Here is a 23,338-nt window from a genome sequence, read left to right as displayed (position 1 = left end):
CCCCACCCCCACCACATTACCCAAATATTTATTGTTGCAGCATCTGCAGTAGAGCCTGATTTTTGTACTAACTTTATTATATATAATCAGCCATCTGAAATGTGTCACAACCAAAATTGGTAATTTATTGAAAATTACTTAACACTAATTAATTTCCTGTCAGTGCAAATTATTTTAGAGCCTCACCAGAGATGAGGAAATTGAATAAAACAAATCTTATTAGTTTAAACAGCTAAGCTGAAGGGATATTGGGAAGTGTATTCACTTCTACCCAGATTTGGGCCCCTCTTCTGTATTTTTATGCTGTTTTACGACTACTGATCCTATGATGCATTTCTAGTTGCCATAGTACTCACGCATCAATGCCTTTTCCATGTAGCAGTGCAAAAACGTGCACTATTCTATCCACTAACATAGAAGTATGCACCACCATACAAGAAAGAAAAATTTTGCTACAGTTTTTCAACATTCCCGCAACCGCTTTGTAACCAATCAGCAAACTGTGGATGCAAGTAGTCAGTGTGTCCTGTTTGCTCAATACCCTGATGCTAAAAACGGCCATGATCAGAATGGGACATGTAGGGTTCAAGTGCAGTTCATTTGCAGTGTCTACTTTTTTTTTTTAATTTGCTTTACAACCGTATTTTTAGTATATTAATATGTAGTATGTTGTGTTATGTAAGATACAAGATAATTTTCACCCACAGTCAGAGTAACCAGCAAGTTCACTCGTAGTGGATATCAACTTCTATGATACAGCCCTGTATACACCGTTCTAAATGTATTCTGTTCTGGCTCTAAGCATTTTATTGGGGTGTTTTAATACAGTCATCCATTTGTGATTGCATATTGTCAATGTGCTGTTGTCATGAACAGTAAAGCAATAATGCTTATATACTGTGCATAAATAGATTTTTTTTCTTCTACGGTACAGATCGAGAATCTGCTGATCAGTCACCAGGGCACAATCAAACTGTGTGATTTCGGCAGCTCAACAACCATAGCGCACTATCCAGATTACAGTTGGTCTGTACAGAAGAGATCAATGGTGGAAGATGAGGTATGTATGCTCTCTCTACTATATATATATATATATATATATATATATATATATATATATATATATATATATATATATATATATACACACACACACACACACACATACATAATGCCCATAGTGTAGGTTTCAGTATTTATGGTTTATTATACAATGTTGGAACAAATAGAACAACAGGATGGGTTCTGCTAGAGAGAGTGGTTTGATTGTATGTAATAAATGCTTAGTACTTATTAGGAATTCAATAGTAACTTCTGTTATTTCACCAGGCTTTGTAAATTGTAAATTAGTAAACAAACAAACAAAAACGTTTTCATTTTGTATCAGCCTCCTCACAGTGGCCCATGGCAAGTGCAAAATACTATATGATTGCAGAGACAAAAATTTGAACCCTGTAACAATATGTATACTTTAAAACAAATTTACAAATCAGGGCTCCGGACACAGTTGATCCTATGGCTCCTCAGCCAAATCCAATTGTTGGGTGCCACTTCAGGAGCAAGTTGGTTGGTGGTATGTTCAACTGCTTAAAATACAACAACTTGCTAAATATAACACTAGCGATACCAATACAGTAACTTAATGTCTGTACTCACTTGTTTGTTGCCACATTCTGCTGAGTGGTTAATCTATGCAGCGGATGACTGCAATGAACTCAGCATGTTTATATTTTTTATATTTTTCAAGTGTTGTGTCTGGAATTCGTGACTGCCCCTCTAATTGTGTACAGTTTTAACACAGGAACAGCATGCTTCAGTGCTGCAGCTCCCATGCTCAGTGTCAGAGAAATCCTGATCTGATAGCACGTAACACAGATAGCTCTTATGAGTACATGTTACCATTTATTTCAGTAAAAACAATTTTAAATTGCAGTGAGTTGGTTCTGCTATTTACTGTATTTAATACTAAATGTTTACATAACACTCAAACACGTTTGGCCACCGTCACAACTGCTGCATGAAACTGGGGCTGCTGTATTATCCTGGTGTTAATACAGCACCTCTATCTGTGCTTATAAACATTTGTATTCAATGAAATTAATAAAATAATAAATAATAATAATAATAATAATAATAATAATAATAATAATAATAATAATATATTTTATAAATGTGTGTTTTCCCCTTACAGACCTTTTGTAGCACATTCATAAAGATTGACACATGCTTTTAAAGGGAGAGGCAGATTTTTTGTGTTACAGGCGCCAATGCGCCCTACCCCTAAAAAATATTTATTTTTCACATTTGCAACCATTTTAGCCCATTCGAGCCTTACACATTTTATACACAGCGTAACTTATTAAGAACATGAGGCGAGTCCACACTGGATTATAAACCGGTCAGAGCAGGTCGAATTTCACCATCGCCCTGATGAGATTATCCACATTAATAATCCGCCTCCGCTCAACTTCTGTTTCACTCAGCTGCTGACTTGACTCTGAACACAGTGATTGGTAGGTGAGGCTGCTAGAGTACATGCTAATAAATAATATTTTCTAATTATCACTGTAGACACAAATTAAATCATACTCATGTTTGTCAGAAGATCAAAACCAAAAACAGTGTATTGATAATCGTAACATCAAGAAAAATATCACGGTTCACCATGTGAATCGATGAATCGGCACACCCCTAGTATTAAAGGATGTGTTTTGATAGTAAGTTGCTTGTTTGGGTCCTGGTTCCATGACTTAGGTACATTATGTACTCTGTGTACATTATATCTCAGGTACTTTTTATAGGTGAATTCCACTTCTAACATTTCCATTAACCCTAGAAGGACCGGTAGAGTGCTAACATGATCATACTGAAGTGGGCTTCTAGGGCCGTGATCATGTAAACATGATAAAAAAGCACTGTTTTGATGACTTTGCTGTACAGAATTGAAACACATATCATTGGATAGGGGAGGAACTGACCTTCAGTTAAGACCTTCGAATAAGTATCGATGATTGTACTGCCCACATACATTTCGCTCCGTTCCTCTCCCCTGATGAGAATATTTTAATATCGCCGCAATTAAGTAAAAGCTTGTGTACAACAATCGAATACGAGGGGTAATTACGCGTCAGGTGAAAAAAAAAAAAAAACAACATTCTCCTAAAGCAAGTTTAATATACTACAGGAGTGTTACCAAAATGTTTATTCCAAACAGATTACAGTACTTTGGAATGCAATCTTTATAAACTAGACCTGAGTTTATGAAAAACTCAGTGACACCTGCAGCATCACACATTGCATCTTGTTAATACTGTACCACCTAACCTTCACTATCTGTGAAACACGAAATGCGGAAATCCCTGCCTAAGGCATCATCTTTATCATCATCATCATCATCCATTGATTTACATACCACAGCATGCAGATCCACTATAGGTCAAGCTGATCATTACTCCAAAATTGCATTTACAGTGGCTCTCAAAAGTATTCACCCCCCCTTGGACTTTTCCACATTTTATTGTGTTACAATATGGAATCAAAATGGATTTAATTAGGAGTTTTTGCCACTGATCAACACAAAAAAAGTCCATAATGACAAAATGAAAAATAAAATCTACAAATTGTTCTAAATTAATTACAAATATAAAACAGAAAATAATTATGTAGTGTTGTGTAGGCGCTGTCAAAATACTATGAGCTAGGAATGAGCCCTGGTATAAAAACAAAAATACATTACACTATAGCCTACAGTACATAGTTATAAAACGAAGGCTTACAAAAAAATGGGGTAATACCACAGTTCTCTCACACACACATATATACATACAGCTCTGGAAAAAATTAAGAGACCACTGCAAAATTATCAGTTTCTCTGGTTTTACTATTTATAGGTATGTGTTTGGGTAAAATGAACATTTTTGTTTTATTCTATAAACTACTGACAACATTTCTCCCAAATTCCAAATACAAATATTGTCATTTAGAGCATGTATTTGCAGAAAATGACAACTGGTCAAAATAACAAAAAAGATGCAGTGTTGTCAGACCTCAAATAATGCGAAGAAAATAAGTTCAGATTCATTTTTAAACAACACAATACTAATGTTCAGAAATCAATATTTGCTGGAATAACCCTGATCTTCAAGCATAGCTTTCATGCATCTTGGCATGCTCTCCACCAGTCTTTCACATTGATGTTGGGTGACTTTATGCCACTCCTGGTGCAAAAATTCAAGCAGCTCGGCTTTGTTTGATGGCTTGTGACCATCCATCTTTCTCTTGATCACATTCCAGAGGTTTTCAATGGGGTTCAGGTCTGGAGATTGGGCTGGCCATGACAGGGTCTTGATTTGGTGGTCCTCCATCCACACCTTGATTGGCCTGGCTGTGTGGCATGGAGCATTGTCCTGCTCAGAGTTGGGGAGCATTGTCAGAGCAGAAGGAAGCAAGTTTTCTTCCAGGACAACCATATACTTGGCTTGATTCATGCCAAAGCTGCCCGATTCCAGCCTTGCTGAAGCACCCCCAGATCACCACCGATCCTCCACCACATTTCACAGTGGGTGCGAGACACTGTGGCTTGTAGGCCTCTCCAGGTCTCCGTCTAACCATTAGACGACCAAGTGTTGGGCAAAGCTGAAAATTGGACTCATCTGGGGGTGCTTCAGCAAGGCTGGAATTGGGCAGATATGTCTTTGTGAAGGGCGCCTGAATCAAGCCAAGTACAAGGTTGTCCTGGAAGAAAACTTGCTTCCTTCTGCGCTGCAAATAAATGCTCCAAATGACAATATTTTTATTTGGAATTTGGGAGAAATGTTGTCAGTAGTTTATAGAATAAAACAAAAATGTTCATTTTACCCAAACACATACCTATAAATAATAAAACCAGAGAAACTGATAATTTTGCAGTGGTCTCTTAATTTTTTCCAGAGGGGTGTGTGTGTGTGTGTGTGTGTGTGTGTGTGTGTGTGTGTGTGTGTGTGTGTGTGTGTGTGTGTGTGTGTGTACACACACACACACACACACACACACACACAATGCCTATAGAAAGTCTACACCCCTTGAACTTTTTTCATATTTTGTTGTCAGTGCCTCAGAGTTTCATGCATTTAAATGAGGATTTTTCTTCCCACACAATACTCCACACTTTTAAGGGGGGGAAAAAAGTTTTTATTGAGAAAAAAATTATATATTAAAAATACAAAACTGAAAGATCAAAATTGGATAAGTCTCCACCCCCCTGAGTTAGTACTTGGTGGAAGCTCCTTTGGCAGCAATTACAGCTGTGAGTCTGTTGGGATAGGTCTCTACCAACTTTGCACACCTAGAATTGGCAATATTTGACCATTCTTTAAAAAACTGTTCAAGCTCTGTCAAGTTCCTTGGGGAGCGTTGATGCACAGCAATCTTCAACTCTTGCCACAAATTTTCGATTGGATTTAGGTCAGGTCTCTGACTGGGCAACTCTAGGACATTTACCTTTTTGTTCCTTAGCCACTCCAGTGTAGCTTTGACTATGTGCTTTGGGTCATTGTCATACTGAAAGGTGAACTTCCATCCCAGTTTTAGCTTTCTTGCAGAGGGCAGCAGGTTTTCCTCAAGGACTTCTCTGTACTTTGCTCCATTCATTTTCCCTTCTATCCTGACAAGTGCCCCAGTCCCTGCCGATGAGAAACATCCCCATAACATGATGCTGGTGTTCTTTGGGTGATGCGCTGTGTTGGATTTGCGCCAAACATATCGCTTTGCATCTAGGCCAGAAAGTTACATTTCAGTTTTGTCAGACCACAAAACTTTTTGCCACATGGCTACAGAATCTCCTGACTCTTTTTTTGCATACTTAAAACAGGATTCAAGGTGTGCTTTCTTGAGTAATGGCTTTCTTCTTGCCACCTTACCATACAGGCCAGATTTGTGGAGTGCTTGGGATATTGTTGTCACATGCACACTTTGACCAGTCATGGCCATAAATGCCAGTAGCTCTTGCAAAGTTTCCATTGGCCTCTTGGTAGCCTCTCTAATCAGTCTCCTTCTTGCTCGGTCATCCAATTTGGAGGGATGGCCTGATCTAGGCAGGGTCTTGGTGGTGCCATACACCTTCCAATTTTTAATAATCATCCCCTAATCTGTGCCTTTCAACAACTTTGTCACAGAGTTCTTTTGAAAGTGCATTTATGCTCGTGGTTGAGTCTTTGCTTTGAAATGCACTACCCAGCAGAGAGAACCTACAGGAACTGCTGACTGTATCCTGAAATCATGTGAATCACTACAATTTAACACAGGTGGAGGCCACTTAACTTGGTGTGTGATTTTGAAGGTGATTGGTTACACCTGAGATAATTTAGGATTGCTATTACAAGGGAGGTGGACACATCAACCAAGCTATTTCAGTTTTTATTTTTAATTAAATTTCTGCAAATCTCTAGAATATTTTTTTCACATGGAAGTTGAAATAAATTATATATATATATATACACACACACACACACACAGAGTACTGTGCAAAAGCTTTAGGCAGGTGTGAAAAAATGCTATAAAGTAAGAATGCTTTCAAAAATAGACATGTTAATAGTTTATAGTTATCAATTAACAAAATACAAAGTGAGTGAACAGAAGAAAAATCTACATCAAATCAATATTTGGTGTGACCACCCTTTGCCTTGAAAACAGCATCAATTCTTCTAGGTACACTTGCACACAGTTTTTGAAGGAACTCTGCAGGTAGGTTGGCCCAAACATCTTGGAGACCTAACCACAGTTCTTCTGTGGATTTAGGCAGCCTCAGTTGCCTCTCTCTCTTCATGTAATCCCAGACAGACTGGATGATCAGGGCTCTGTTGGGGCTATACGATCACATCCAGGAATCCTTGTTCTTCTTTATGCTGGAGATAGTTCTTGATGACTTTCACTGTATGTTTGGGGTCATTCTCATGCTGCAGAATAAATTTAGGGCCAATCAGATGCCTCCCTGATGGTATTGCATGATGGATAAGTATCTGCCTGTACTTCTCAGCATTGAGGAGACCATTAATTCTGACCAAATCCCCAACTCCATTTGCAGAAATGCAACCCCAAACTTGCAAGGAACCTCCACCATGCTTCATTGTTGCCTGCAGACACTCATTCGTGTACCGCTGTCCAGCCCTTCGGTGAACAAACTGCCTTCTGCTACAGCCAGATATTTCAAATTTTGACTCATCAGTCCAGAGCACCTGCTGCCATTTTTCTGCCCCCAGTTCCTGTGTTTTCGTGCATAGTTGAGTCGCTTGGCCTTGTTACCACAATTCTGAGCTGATGGCATTGCTGGACATCTTCCGACTGTGATGGGAAGTAAGCATGATGTGTTTTTCATCTGCTGCAGTAAGTTTCCTTGGCCGACCACTGCGTCTACGGTCCTCAACGTTGCCCGTTTCTTTCTGCGTCTTCAAAAGAGCTTGGACAGCACATCTGGAAACCCCTGTCTGCCTTGAAATTTCTGCCTGGGAGAGACCTTGCTGATGCAGTATAACTACCTTGTGTCTTGTTGCTGTGCTTAGTCTTGCCATGATGTAGACTTTTGACAGTAAACTGTCTACAGTTTACTGTTCCTCACCCAGTTTTATTCCTCCTACACAGCTGTTTCTGTTTCAGTTAATGATTAACACCTGTTTGGTATAATTGTTTAATCATACACCTGACTATATGCCTACAAAATTCCTGACTTTGTGCAAGTGTACCCAGAAGAATTGATGCTGTTTTGAAGGCAAGGGGTGGTCACACCAAATATAGATTTGATTTAGATTTTTCTTCTGTTCACTCAGTTTGTATTTTGTTAATTGATAAATATAAACTATTAACATGTCTATTTTTGAAAGCATTCTTACTTTACAGCATTTTTTCACACCTGCCTAAAACTTTTGCACAGTAGTGTGTGTATATTTATCTATCTATATCTATATCTATATATATATATATATATATATATATATATATATATATATATATATATATATATATATATATATATATATATATATATATATATATTACACACATACACACATACATACATACAGTGACTTGCGAAAGTATTCACCCCCCTTGGCATTTTTCCTATTTTGTTGCCTTACAACCTGGAATTAAAATTGATTTTTTGGGGGTTTGTATCATTTGATTTACACAACATGCCTACCACTTTGAAGATGCAAAATATTTTTTATTGTGAAACAAACAAGAAATAAGACAAAAAAAAAACAGAAAACTTGAGCGTGCATAAGTATTCACCCCCCCAAAGTCAACACTTTGTAGAGCCACCTTTTGCAGCAATTACAGCTGCAAGTCTCTTGGGGTATGTATCTATAAGCTTGGCACATCTAGCCACTGGGATTTTTGCCCATTCTTCAAGGCAAAACTGCTCCAGCTCCTTCAAGTGGATGGGTTGCGCTGGTGTACAGCAATCTTTAAGTCATACCACAGATTCTCAATTGGATTGAGGTCTGGGCTTTGACTAGGCCATTCCAAGACATTTAAATGTTTCCCCTTAAACCACTCGAGTGTTGCTTTAGCAGTATGCTTAGGGTCATTGTCCTGCTGGAAGGTGAACCTCCGTCCCAGTCTCAAATCTCTGGAAGACTGAAACAGGTTTCCCTCAAGAATTTCCCTGTATTTAGCGCCATCCATCATTCCTTCAATTCTGACCAGTTTCCCAGTCCCTGCCGATGAAAAACATCCCCACAGCATGATGCTGCCACCACCATGATTCACTGTGGGGATGGTGTTCTCGGGGTGATGAGAGGTGTTGGGTTTGCGCCAGACATAGCGTTTTCCTTGATGGCCAAAAAGCTCAATTTTAGTCTCATCTGACCAGAGTACCTTCTTCCATATGTTTGGGGAGTCTCCCACATGCCTTTTGACGAACACCAAACGTGTTTGCTTATTTTTTTCTTTAAGCAATGGCTTTTTTCTGGCCACTCTTCCATAAAGCCCAGCTCTGTGGAGTGTATGGCTTAAAGTGGTCCTATGGACAGATACTCCAATCTCCGCTGTGGAGCTTTGCAGCTCCTTCAGGGTTATCTTTGGTCTCTTGTTGCCTCTCTGATTAATGCCCTCCTTGCCTGGTCCGTGAGTTTTGGTGGGCGGCCCTCTCTTGCCAGGTTTGTTGTGGTGCCATATTCTTTCCATTTTTTAATAATGGCTTTAATGGTGCTCCGTGGGATGTTCAAAGTTTCGGATATTTTTTTATAACCCAACCCTGATCTGTACTTCTCCAAAACTTTGTCCCTGACCTGTTTGGAGAGCTTCTTGGTCTTCATGGTGCCGCTTGCTTGGTGGTGCCCCTTGCTTAGTGGTGTTGCAGACTCTGGGGCCTTTCAGAACAGGTGTATATATACTGAGATCATGTGACAGATCATGTGACACTTAGATTGCACACAGGTGGACTTTATTTAACTAATTATGTGACTTCTGAAGGTAATTGGTTGCACCAGATCTTATTTAGAGGCTTAATAGCAAAGGGGGTGAATACATATGCACGCACCACTTTTCCGTTATTTATTTTTTAGAATTTTTTGAAACAAGTTATTTTTTTCATTTCACTTCACCAATTTGGACTATTTTGTGTATGTCCATTACATGAAATCCAAATAAAAATCAATTTTAATTCCAGGTTGTAAGGCAACAAAATAGGAAAAATGCCAAGGGGGGGTCAATACTTTCACAAGCCACTGTGTGTGTGATATATATATATATATATATATATATATATATATATATATATATATATATATATATATATATATATATATATATATAATATATAAAAAATTATTATTTAAACGTACATAGAGATTAATAGGGCTGTGCTAAAATGTTTGTTCACTAGCCAGAATTCAAAGTTAGTTCTAAACCTACGATGGTTTGTCAGGTGGCCTCATTCTGGTACAACACTTTTTTTGGAGCAGAGTATATTTATGCCAAAGCACTGGGGGTGGGTACCTACAGTAGTTGTATTGCTTCAATAAAATATGTACTTAATACCTAGTGTACAAGACTTATTTTACCATAACTCTTTTCTTAAGTATGAAATAAAAAATATACACTAGCACCAATGATTTTAATTTTGAAAACAGAGCACTGTCCATTTAAAAAAATAAATCAATGTATTGCAACAGTGGAAAGAAGCTTACATTCTTGTCTTCCCTTCTTATTTTGCAGATCACCAGAAACACTACGCCAGCATACAGGACACCGGAAATGATAGATCTATACTCTAGCTATCCTATTAATGAAATGCAAGATATCTGGGTAAGTTGACAATTGTGGAAGCCTGAGGTGGCTGCAGAATAAAGACTTTACGAAGTGTCTGACTGAAGAACAGTAAAAGCAGAAAAGGCCCTGCTCAATCTGAATAATGCTTTACTTCAACCCTGTATCCCGACTTCATGATATAGCATGTACAAACTTTTATAAAAAGAGTACCTGTTTATAGTGACCATTCTGATGATTCCCCAAGTAAAGGATAAAAATGAATTTTAGTGTTATAAAACTAGAAACAAACAACTTTAGAGTGGCTAAGAGATTATGATACTTAGTTGTTTGATTCTAGTTTTATGTAAATAACAGGCATTTTACCTCGTGAAAACTAGAAATTAATTAGACTGCAGTTAACTTTTTGAAAATATGACCCAAAGGCATTTACATGGTCCCTTTTTAAAGAGTAAGTACCAGGGTCCGCGCGTGTTGCTAAAACTAGTTAAATAACGTACCTGTACATTTTCTTTTTATTGTTAACATCCTGACAACTTTTTATACTTCTAACTTTAAAGCCTGTTTCAAAGCTCTTTTCAAAATGTCCACTCTAGTGCACTGGTAGTGTAAGGATTATTGCCCACATTGTCAAACAGGTAACACAGCAATAACGATCTATGATGTTGTACAGAACAGAAAAGCCAGAGCACTAATCACTCTTCCTCCAGTGATTTAGACTTGAGGATAGATCTAAAACCTCAGTGCACTAGAGCAGCCATTTTGAAAAGGGCTTGAAACAGTCTAAAGTGTAAAAAGTTGTCAGGATGTTAACACTGAAAAGAAAAATGACAGGTACTACTCTTTTTAAGTAGTTCTTATAGTAAAGTTTGTTAAATTAAGCCACTAGAAAAGATGAATTACTAGTACAGTAATTATTTTTTCTTTTGTTCTCAGTTCCTCTCTGTTCGTATACAAATACATTTTAAAGTTCAATTTACCAAGAAACAAATGTATGCTCATCTGAGTGTAAAGTACATCCATCATTTTAGTCAATTATAAACTTTTAAGTACGTTATAAGAAATAAATAGTGTAACGTTTAACAAAGGTAATGTCCTGTATTCTTAATTACCCTGAGGAAAGTACTGGACAAAATGTTAATATCAACTTAATATTGTTTTTTTCTTTTTAGATTTGTACCTCAATGTACAAGAAAGCCATTCTTTTCCCACCAAAAGAAACATCTTTTGCATTTACTCTAGACTTTAACTCTTATTCAGACAAATTGTCACTTGATCTAAACAACTAATATAATTTAAGGTCTCTCAAATAACCATATAATTTGTACCTTTTCAAAAAATAGGAATGAAACATATATGTTCTGAATCTTGTTTACTTGGTTTGCAGGCCCTGGGCTGTATTTTATACCTGCTATGCTTCAAGCAGCATCCATTTGAAGAAGGAGCTAAACTACAAATAGTGAATGGAAAGTATTCAATTCCACAGAATGACACCAGATACACAGTCTTTCATGATCTTATACGTAAGTATAAATTTAAATAGTCTTATTTTATTAACCAAGACTATATCTGTTCCATTTGAAATAAAAAATGGTTTTAAAATGTAACTTCCTGCACATTTTGCAGTGTGTAATATATTCCCAACCCTTTTAAGTAAGTTGATAAAAATACAGAGTGGTTCACCTAGTTAAAAAGGCATGGCTGTGTGGTGTACAGATTGAGGCATACAGTCTGGGCCACAAGTTTGTGTCTTGTCTGTGCAAATTCTTCATTGGGGATTCCAAAGGAAGCTTTTCATTGGCTGTGTCGCTGTTGCAGATTCTCCTCAGGCACCTGGTGAGCTCAATTGCTGGTACTGCAAACTAACGAACAACAGATCAGCTTCTAATTTCAGTCAAAAATACAGGATGTGTCACCTAGCAACTAATATTTACCCAACAAATCTAGGAGAACAGCAAGAATAAAACACTTGCACTGGAAAGGAAAATATTTAAAGGCATAATATTGTATTTTTATCTCTTAAAAAAAAAACTGTGTCAGACTGGATTCAGTACAAAACCACAACAAATGCATATCAAATGAAATAAAAATAACAAAACTTTTCTCATTTTTTAAAATAATTTGCATCATTTGGTTTAATTGCTATAATGGTTAGGGTCTCGACCGTCATCTATTGTTAAAGGGCCGCTTGTGGGTCAACCTTTTAATCACAGTAATGGCCAATTTAATGTAATGCGTGTGTTTCAGGTTCCATGTTAAAGGTTAATCCTGAGGAGAGACTGTCAATCACAGAAATCGTAAATCAACTAGAAGAGATCTCAGCTGCCCGCAACTTGAACCCCAAGTCCGCTATCACAGAGGTAGAACTCTCTCTATTTAACATTGTTTTGTTTTTTGCTGAGCTGCACTAGTTGCATATCCTCGTGACCTCCCGTACACTACTCTATATTGTACACTACAAAATGCATTATTTTGACACCTTATGCATTGTTTTTATTTCAAACATTTTACTGTTGGCCAGTTAAAGGGTGCACCCCAAAAATATTGAAGAATGTATCAGTGCAAAGAAGCATCGAAAAAGGTGATAGAGAGAGAATAATATATGGGTTGAATATATTACTACACAGTGATTTATTTTGAATCATAATGCTTGATTGTCGTAGCCATGGTATATTCTATGTTTCTTACCTTCTTACCTTTCTTACCTTCTAGTTTTGTTTGTGTAAACTGCGACGCGCTGCTTTAGTGCTGCATTCATAGTTATGTCTGCGCAGGTTATACTGGTATGCTTCGGAGAGAAATTGGTTCTCAGTCGTCCCCTTTTTTTTTTTTTTTTACTGACAAGATGAAATTCAAAAGCGTATGTACAGGTCTTTTTCAAGTAGCTGGTGAAATTCTCTTGTTTCTCCCACTGAATGCAAAATATGACATTGGAGTTTCCATGCATGTTGTTGTTGTTTTTTTTTTTTTTAGCTTCAGGCATTTGCTCAATAAATGTCTCGTGCAAAATGCTTTTTTGGGTTTCCATTCGCTCCATTTTATTTTACTCAAGAAGACACGGCTTTTCACCGACATCATGCAAATGAATTATATGTAATTATCTGTGCGTAAAGTTCTTGTGCTGTTTTTGCAGATGGCTCATGAAAATGTTGTTTCCATGTGCACACAGAGAACTGGTACAGGAGAGAATCTAAGCTGCAATTTTTCTAAGCTGCAATTTCTTTACAGTCGTCACCTGTTTTTCAAATGTCATTAAAAAGAATACTGTTTCAAATTTTTTTCTTATGAGTAATTAAAAATGAACTCGAACGTATAAAATGAAACTGACCAACAGGCATTGCAGGTCACCATAGCTGAAAACTGGCCTGACGTTTTATTTATATATATATATATATATATATATATATATATATATATATATATATATATATATATATATATATATATATATATTTCCCTTTCATTCAGGCAATACAGCATATAGGGGATCAGGTGATGGTGCGTATACTACACTGGCTTAGAAACTTTACCCTTCCTCAGTAGCTGTCAGCTGTCCGGAAGCATTCAACACCACGCTTTGGCAAATACGGGTAGTGGGCACTTGAAAGGGAGGCAGCAGATACTGATGAAACGGACTGAAGTGCAGCATGAGTTTGTTCCCAAAATTACCACTGCCTGCTGTATCCTGCACAAACTCTTGTCAACAACAAAATGAGGTGTTCAGGAATCAGTGGCTGCCTGCGAGACAGACAGGGGGAAGGTTTACCTCAGCTGCCATTTTCAATTGGACAGCAGCGATCTGAGGAGGCTCGTGCTGTCTAGAGATTCTCTCCTTTCTTTTAAGTTGTGTTGGATTTACTGTTGTGTTAAATATTAATGAACAAATAAAACACAATCAATACATTCATTTGTAGTTTTATTTGGTCAGTTCTGAGAGGGCATCAACAACTTGTTGGTATGTATGTTTGTTGCCCTGTTTTAGGCGATCAGGCTTGCTCATGTTCACCAACTATATTAACATGGAGGACAGACACGCGCTGTCTTCGGACTTAGCTGTGATAAAAAAAAGCACAGGAATTAATTCATTTACAAACATGTAAGCAGCTCACTTGCTCTTTCTGTTTACTTTTAGCGCAGTTTTTACAGCAAGGGTATTCTCAAACAGCTGCTTTAATACTGTAAGAAGTGTACACCACAGCTCATGGTATATTTGTAAGTGGTTTTATACAGAACTGTAAACCCACTTGAGATATACAGCATGACAGGACGGACACACAGCAAAAAAACAACAATAAAAGAGCTGTGTCACATAAGGACAAACAAGCCATTTACATTTTCACGTGAAATGTGGGTTTCCATGTGAAAATGGCTGTCGTTTTCCATTATTTACACAAGTAAATGAGATTTACCCTATCCCTCCCATTTTTTCAGCCACAAACCTGATTTCACACGAGTAATTTTCCCAAAAGTGCATGTGCATCGCCACTTCACGTCTGCATGGAAACTGGCCCATTGTGAGGTTTATGTCAGTAAGTGTTTTTCTTCTGTACACTGAAAAAGGTAATGATACAAGTAGGAGCCTGATTTTGAAGTATTATACAGTGGCAAGGATCGCCTTGCTATTCATTTCAAGTTTATGAAGACGGACGGTTCGGAACAACAGACTTATCACAGGAAAACAGACATCATTACTCTAGTTACCTCATGCCGGTTCTTTCTGTCTTTCAGAACAAACTTTTCTTTTACCATGTGTGATGAAATGGTAGCTGATTTTGACTGTCGGTGATTCTTTATGAATTCGCTCCGTCGTTGCATCAATTAAAAAAAAAAAAAAAAAAAAAAAAAATCCACCAAATGCTACAGCCCTCTACTGCCATCAGCGCCGCATACCTCAAGCTGTACTTGATAAACATGAAACATGGTATTCACTTGAGCCCATGGGATTTAACTAAAGCCCCTTTCACACTGGCACTCCTACCAGGGTCACAGTCCCGCGTAGTGTGAAACTACGTACCTGGGTCATTAACCCGGTTCCCAGTGACCCACCTCAGGATGTGGGTTGACACGCTTTGACTAGGTTGAATGAGACTAAATGCTTGACAGCCGTTCGTGAGCCGATGCAATAACAAACAGACACACCTGTGTGAAAGTTTCTCTTCTGCAAGGAACGTTTCTGTTTATTCTGTTTAGCCATGTTTTTGTTGCTTGAGTCGCAGCATGAGCCAGATTGCAGCAAGGATGAAGAAACATTTGGTCTAATCAACATTTGGGCTGATGGTTCAATCCAGAGAATCTTGGATCGAAGCGTCAGTAACAAGCTGCTTCTAGGGCATTCATACGCGTATTGTTTACTTGCGACTATCACCCAGGTCAACCCCTTGGGGAGTGGTTAACATGTAGAAAACATACAGTATTGATTAGAGGAGAAACCTTAAAATGGAGTGAGGTAACCAGTGGAGTACCAGAGGGATCAGTATTAGGTCCTCTGCTCTTCCTAATCTACATTAATGACTTAGATTCTGGTATAGTAAGTGAACTTGTTAAATTTGCAAAGGACACAAAAATAGGAGTGGCAAACACCGTTGCTGCAGCAAAGGTCATTCAAAATGATCTAAACAGCATTCTGAACTGGGCAGACACATGGCAAATGGCATTTAATAGAGAAAATTGTAAGTTACTGCATGCAGGCAATACAAATGTGCATTATAAATGTTATATGGGAGATAATGAAATCGAAGAATGAATCTATGAAAAAGACCTAGGCTTTTATGTTGACTCAGAAATGTCTTCATCTAGACAATGTGGTGAAGCTCTAAAAAAAAGGCCAAAAGATGCTCGGATATATAGTGGAAAGTGTTGAATTTAAATCAAGGGAAGTAATGTTAAAACTTTACAATGCATTATTAAGACCTCATCTAGAGTATTGTGTTCAGTTCTGGTCACCTCGCTACAAAAAGGATGTTGTTGCTCTAGAAAGAGTTCAAAGAAGAGTGGCCAGAATTATTCGGAGTTTAAAAGGCATGTCATATGCAGACAGGCTAAAAGAATTGAATCTGTTCAGTCTTGAACAAAGAAGACTATGCGGCAATCTGATTCAAGCATTCAAAATTGTAAAAGGTATTGACAGTGTCGACCCAAGGGACTTTTTCGACCTGAAACAAGAAGCAAGGACTACTGATCACAAATGGACATTAGATAAAGGGGCATTCAGAACAGAACATTTGAGGCACTTCTTTACACAGAGAATTGTGAGGGTCTGGAACCAACTCCCCAATAATGTTGTTGAAGCTGACACCCTGGGATCCTTCAAGAAGCTGCTTGATGAGATTCTGGGATCAATAAGTTACTAACAACCAAACAAGCAAGATGGACTGGATGGCCTCCTCCTCGTTTGTAAACTTTCTTATGTTCTTAATAAAACAACTGCAGTAGGTGCTCTGTGGATTTCTGCACAAGTAATGATTCCTAAAAATAGTAAATTGTGCATATATATAATATACTTTGTATTTTATTTAATCAAAGTACAGGATAATGTTCTGTCGTAAGAAATATAAATGTATAGGATTATTATTATTTTTTATTTTTTTTGGTTTTTGTAACTTAAATAAAACAATGTGGGACAATTCGTGTCCCCAAACGCCACAGTGCGACCGCAGCTCGTTTTTCCACCGATACCAAACATCTGAGCTGTGTGTTTTGGTACTCCAGGAAAGGTCTCGGTAAATGATAGTTCAGTTGTTAGTTTAAACAGGGAGTACACTCACTTCAGTAATGAACGACATGTGTGTACAACAAACAACCGCAGCGAATGCAGTTTGTTTGTGTACCAGGCCTCAATGTTTGAAAATGATCTTTGGCAGTTTAAGTTTAAGTTAGTATTAATATTATCAGTTATTCTCTACATATTTATTGGCTTCTCCTCGTGCCTCACAGCGCACCCATGGGGTTGCGATATCCCACAACACAAACCCTGTTGTGCCATATTGCTTAATGTACATACGTATGAATGTAACGAATACCAGGATTGATTTTTTCCAGTTTAGGGGTCTGTTGCCATGGTAGCATAGAATATATACAGTTACAGTTAAGTAAATATTGCCCAATTCCATTTTTATAACAAAAACGATAAAGATCTGTAAAGAGAGATTTTCCCACAATAGCCCACTTATTTGTACCAAAAGATATATTTTTTTTATTGTACTGGTCTGATCTCTTTCCCTCTTGTAGTAGCAAAAAAATGCCTTTTAACAAAGTGATTTACACCCCACCAAATGCAAATGTGGCATTCTTGCCAAAAAATAAATGAAATAAAAAGTGAAGTCCTTTCATAGCTGCCAGCATTATGTTTGTGACATGCAATGCAAATAAGATAGCCCACACGTGTTCTTGGCATTTACTTTAACAGCAAGTTTCAAAATACCAGGTTAGTATTTGTTCTACTGTCTGTGAGCTGAATTAGGGGATGATCTGCACTAGTCCAGTCTTCATGAGTGGGCTAATGAGATTTGTGAGAAAGAAGGCAAGGCAAACTTGAGGCCTGAGGAAGGGTGGGTCTAAACCAGATTAAAGATCTGCTTCTGCTGCTTAGCAGTAAAACAGAAATCTCATCAGCCGGTTGAGAAATCTCTCTTGGATTTGGTTAAAGTACAGAATTCTGGAGTCCAAAAGAGCATTCTTCTGGTGTTTGTTTGTAGCCTGGATCAGTTTCTCATGAGTCTGCTAAGCACCTATTTCTGGAAGCCTAATAATGAAGGCTATGAATCATTGCAGCTCCTGGAACAGAACGGTAGCTATGGGAATAGTGCGGCCGCCAGGACATCCATAAGTTCACCTCCTCAAGTGTCCAAGCCAGAAGCTCAGCTTAACAACATGCAGAATACAGGTAAGAATACATGATCATGTGTAAGTTGGTTTCACTTATCATAACTGTTGGCAAAGGAGACTGTCACCATACTGAATCATTAGGACATCATCCATGAAGGAAGCATGCTTTAGGTGTGGTTATATGTGGAATTATAGATGATAGGTATAAATAAAAATAAAGCAGAAGTTATCCAGTAATATATCTGTGTTGTATAGTTATGTTGTGGTTTTATTAAACAACTAGCGCTATCTCATTGCATTCTGTAAACATCAGCCATTCTGTTAATTCTCAGTTGCAGAAAGACAAGAAAAAAGCAGCTGTTATCACATCTGATTCTACCATGTCTCTGGTTCCTATTTTGAAGTGCAAAGGCAAATACCTTTCAGTCAAACAGTTGTTGTAGTATAAAACCAGCAAGAAATAATTATTTGAAACCCTTATAAATATAAATATTTGATTCCTCTCAGAAAATCCACCTTCGTGGTTAAACAATAATGTTTAAAGATCTTCCATGCAGCCCCATTTATCCGTGACAACTTATAGCTAATATTTCCTTATATTTACTCCTGTGGAGTCTGTTTCACCAAGGTTCAAATGGCATTACTTTGAACCAGTTTTACTGTAAGTTGTGCACAGATTCTGTAATGAAGCCTGATGTGTGATCCTGCTGATTTGGAGTGTAAAACTTATAATAAACTTTACAGTGTACATCTACGTAAGTTAGAGAAAACATACTGTGCTTTTAACACCCGCCAAGCCTCGCCACCTGAAATGTGTTTGTTGAAGCGAGTAAAATCTGTCAGAGTACGTAAGAGGATTTCCTTTTCAGAAGCGTGTTAGGCCATCTGGTTACTAGTGAATCTGTTGTCGAAGATTAGTGACTCTTTGTTGTGTGACGGCTTATGAAGATATTTCTGCAAATGTGAAGACACCCAAATGTGTGTGTCTGGAGTCAGCATTGTATTAGCATACATAGTCTTAGAAGAGATTTTAATACTGTATGTGATCAATAGGGGGGACGGGATGACGACAAATGTTCCAGATTTTTTTTTTTTTTTTTTAATCTTTCATTGTATTAAGCTTTTAACACATTTGGGACAGTTGGTGAGATTTACATTTAAAAAAAAAAAAAAGAAAGAGGAATAAGGCACCATTTTATTTAAGGCGGTTGTTTTTACATTACGTACCCCATTGGTGCTTGCAGATGACTGTCTTGGCAAGTTGCTATTTCATTGGCCCACAAACAAGTGCTGTGAATTAAACAGTTATGGTGCAGTTCACATTGCAGAAAATGGCGAAAAATAATGGAACGGAAGGAAGGTGCTGGCGAAAAATTAAGGTACATATACAAGCACTTCCAAAATTATTGTCACCCTTGATAAAGATAAGCAAAAAAGGCTGTATAAAATAAACAACACAGGTAATGAGCTATATTTTATGCTCAAGAATATCAGAGAAAACATTTATTTTTAACAACTAACATATATATATATTTTTTTCTCAAAGATAGGTGTCAATTATTGGCACCCCTAAAGTTTCTTACAAATAAAATAAAACAAAATTAAATCTGCATTAACGTTCTACTTTTTTAAGTACATCTCAGTCTTAAGGAACTGTATTGTGGCTTTCCATGGCTTCCTGTTTTACTGGGGTATAAAAATGAGTTAACACACATGTAAAATCCGTTTGTCACCCATCACCATGGGGAAAGGCAAAGAACTCACAAATGAAGAGAGACAAATGGTTGCTGACCTTCATAAATCAGGCAATGGGTACAAAAAAATAGCTAAAAACCTAAATATACCGCTTACCTCTATTAGGGCAATAATTAAGAAGTTCAAAACCAGTGGAACAGTGGTAAATCTGCCTGGTAGAGGACACAAGTGCATCTTGCTCCCACGCACAGTGAGGAAGATGGTTCAGGAGACAAAGAAGAATCCAAGGGCCACAGTTGGAAAATTACAGAACTTGGTTGCATCTTGGGGTCTTTGGACTTGAATCCCATTGAAAACCTGTGGTTTGAATTGAAGAGGGCAGTCCATAAGTGCAGACCGAAGGATATCAAGGATCTGGAAAGATTCTCTATGGAGGAATTGTCTAAGATCCCTTCCAATGTGTTCTCCATTATCATAAGAAATTACAGAAAAAGGCTCAGTGCCATTATCCTTGCAAGGGGAGTGTACATAAAGTACTGAAAACAAGTGTGCCGATAATTGTGACGCTTAATTATTTTGGAAATAAATTTATAGTTTGAGAAATGAGTAATTTTGGTTGATTCCCTTGAAGCGTTAGTACAGTACAATATATTCCACATGTTGGAAAATTACAATATAGGTCATTACCTGTGGTGCTTATTTTATACGGCCTTTTTTGCTTATCTTTATCATGGGTGCCAATAATTTTGGAGGTGCCTGTGTATTTCTTTTATGTTTCACTTGTGCAGCGAGCGAGCGACAAAGCCTGTAGACCCCCCACTCTCCTGGAATAATCCACAAATTAGGCATCTATAGCTCATCTTCAAACTGTGAGCATCATCTCTGCATTTATTGTCAATACTTTCCTGTTAAATGTACTGACGGTACACTTGCGTCTTACACAACAGTAACACAGCCTGCATTTATTTTATTTTATTTTATTTTTTAATCTGCAAGAGTACCAGTTATGTCAACCTCTGATTATGGATCAAGAGGATACAAGGTGTTGGAAAGCCATATTCTCTGCAGAAAACAAGTAGACATAATAAATACTCGTTGCAGTACCTACAGCCTGTCGTCTGCATTTTCATAGTGACTATATATTTGTTGAGACAAACATAATGATTCAGTAAATTATAAAATACATCCCATGTTTAAACAAGCATCTTTTGAAGAGCAAGAAGTTGCCAGACATTTCATTCTCTTAGAAGATAGTGAAAAATCAAGAGGTCATTTTAAACTTTAATAACAGAATGTTTTTTTTTTTTTTTTTTTTTTTTTTTTAAACAACATGTATCTGGTAATTTTTTAAGCTTTAGCTTTATTTTTTTTTTTTTTTTTTTTATTTAAATTAAACATGACATAAGCATTAGTGTTTGTTTTTATTAGCACTGTTTTTTTTTACATTGTTTTTCCATGGTACATAAAATGAAGCAGAAAATGTAAACTAGTGGATGTTCTTTCAAATACAAAGCATTTAAACTGAAGTTCAAGAGCTCTTGTTTTTTGTGTGCCCGCACTGAAAGTATTTTGTGTGGCTTCTGTTGTAGTAGTCGTAGTAGTTTTAAAGCTCAAAAAACGGGGGAAAGGAAGGTGCCACAAAAGTAGAAATTAACAAGAACAATTGAAAGTATACATAGTTCTTTTGACCTTTTAAAAATTAAAAGGAAGTGACTTCCTGATGTAAACAAGTTGCATTTGAGATCCAAAGGAACAAGAACAGTATTCCTGTGCACAGGTAAGAAAAAATAGATTTGAAACTATAAACTATATATATATATATATATATATATATATATATATATATATATATATATTATAGCTATATATATATATTGCATCAAGTTTCACAGACCCTATTCCTGACTTGTTTAAAAAAAAAAAAATAAATAAATAAATAAATAATAAAACCAGCACTTAAAGGATTACTTATTTGGTATATATTCTAATTTCAGGTGTAATCTGAATCTTAACGCCAGATTCGTTCCGCCACTTTTTTTTTTTTTTTTTTAAACTTCTCACTTTCCTCACTCCTCAATTTGAAGAAGGGACACTGGCTCTTAGCATCCACCCACGCCCTGTGCTTTGAGTACATTTTTTGCATGTAGTTCTCATTTTCTTGAAAGATCATTTGTGAAGACCTATATACTGTATAGTACAGGATTAAGAGCATGATTATCCCAAATGTAGTGGAGGTGTCCATTTTGTTTATGTAGCATACCATGTTTTTTTTTTTCTTTTTTTAATAGAAATACTGTATTTACAATGAAATACCAGACTTGACAAATGTGGTGTTCCCAAAACCAGATTCTCTCATTGTTATAGAAGCCAAAGCCAATCATTAAGTAGGAATTACCTTCTCTATGACCTGGCAACTTGCAAGACTTTCATCTAGGGGAGGGGGCTAAGATTAGTTTGAGGGGCTCTGTTAAACAAAATATACTATAGAAGCTGTTTGGTTGATTTTTACACTACATTTTTTATCCTTTCTATTTACTGTTTTGTTTTTTAATGTAATTTTTCTAGGTTTTGCAAAGACGTTGGGAGTAGTCGGTAATTTGGGACCCTCTAAAAAAAATAATCAAAACACTTAAGCTTTATTGTAATGTTTCTGTTCTAAAGCAACTGTGACATAGTACTGATAATATTGTTGGAAAAGCCGGCATCCAACACTTCTTCTCTGTTAATCATGTATTTTGGTCAAGCTGAAAATAAAACAATGGTTTCACAGACCAGCTCTCACAATACTGTATTGTACAGCCTGTGAGACAGGGAGTTGTTATGAATGATCCCACTCATGTGTCACATTTGTATTATATTTGAGAGATTTTGTTTTCTAAATGTATTATGTATTAGAGCTATGGCCAAATGTTTTGTATCGCCTAGAATATTAGGATTGAGACATTTTAAATAAAATAAACTATATGAACATAATTTTATTATTTTAACATTATGTAATCAAAGAAACTACAAAAGTATATTGCAAAAGTCTACTGGAAGCCATAATAGTGGTACAGTATTCCATGTTAGATTTTGAAATGTCCAATTTTTTTCAGTTTTTCTTATGTGGGGAAACTAAAACAAAATGGTGTGTAATTCAGTAAGTTAACGTAATGTTATTCAGCAGGTTTCATTTGACTTTATGAATCAAAATTAGTTCATTTATATATAGTAATGGAAAACCTTTGGCCATAGCTGTACATATATATCCTTTCTATTCTGTTTCATCTATAAAGTATTCTCTGTGTGCTCTTTCAGATCCAACTGCAAATGCAGATTTAGAAAACAGAAGTGTGTAGTTGTAGCATTGGAATGTAGAATGGAAAAGAGATGTATTACAGGACTTCATGATTTCAAAACAATTTCAAATATTTGAAATGAGACTTGGTTTTGAAAAGTTGATGTGGGATTTGATCCAGGAACTGCAAAGTCCTGTGCGGGTCCGATTTTTATGACCCACTTCCGACCCGGACCCGCTACTACAGGACTTGACCCGAACCTGCAACCCGCTGCAACACCGTCGTCTTACCCGCAACCC

The 23,338-nt window shown here is 37.0% G+C and overlaps 1 protein-coding gene across 2 annotated transcripts in view; it reads left to right on the top strand.

Annotated features, from left to right (window-relative positions):
- The window catches only part of LOC121297907 (cyclin-G-associated kinase-like), a 72,147-nt gene that overhangs the window by 19,152 nt on the left and 29,657 nt on the right, over positions 1 to 23,338 (top strand). For both annotated transcript variants that reach the window (XM_041224549.1, XM_041224540.1), the window contains exons 6-10: positions 935 to 1,060; positions 10,192 to 10,281; positions 11,630 to 11,765; positions 12,490 to 12,602; positions 18,013 to 18,124. In XM_041224549.1, coding sequence (XP_041080483.1) covers positions 935 to 1,060; positions 10,192 to 10,281; positions 11,630 to 11,765; positions 12,490 to 12,602; positions 18,013 to 18,124 — 577 coding nt within the window. The remainder of the gene's footprint in view (positions 1 to 934; positions 1,061 to 10,191; positions 10,282 to 11,629; positions 11,766 to 12,489; positions 12,603 to 18,012; positions 18,125 to 23,338) is intronic.

Source organism: Polyodon spathula, chromosome 2 (assembly GCF_017654505.1).
Source record: "Polyodon spathula isolate WHYD16114869_AA chromosome 2, ASM1765450v1, whole genome shotgun sequence".
NCBI lineage: Eukaryota > Metazoa > Chordata > Actinopteri > Acipenseriformes > Polyodontidae > Polyodon > Polyodon spathula.
Note: the sequence above shows the minus strand (reverse complement) of the source record. Positions and strands in the feature narration are given on the sequence as shown.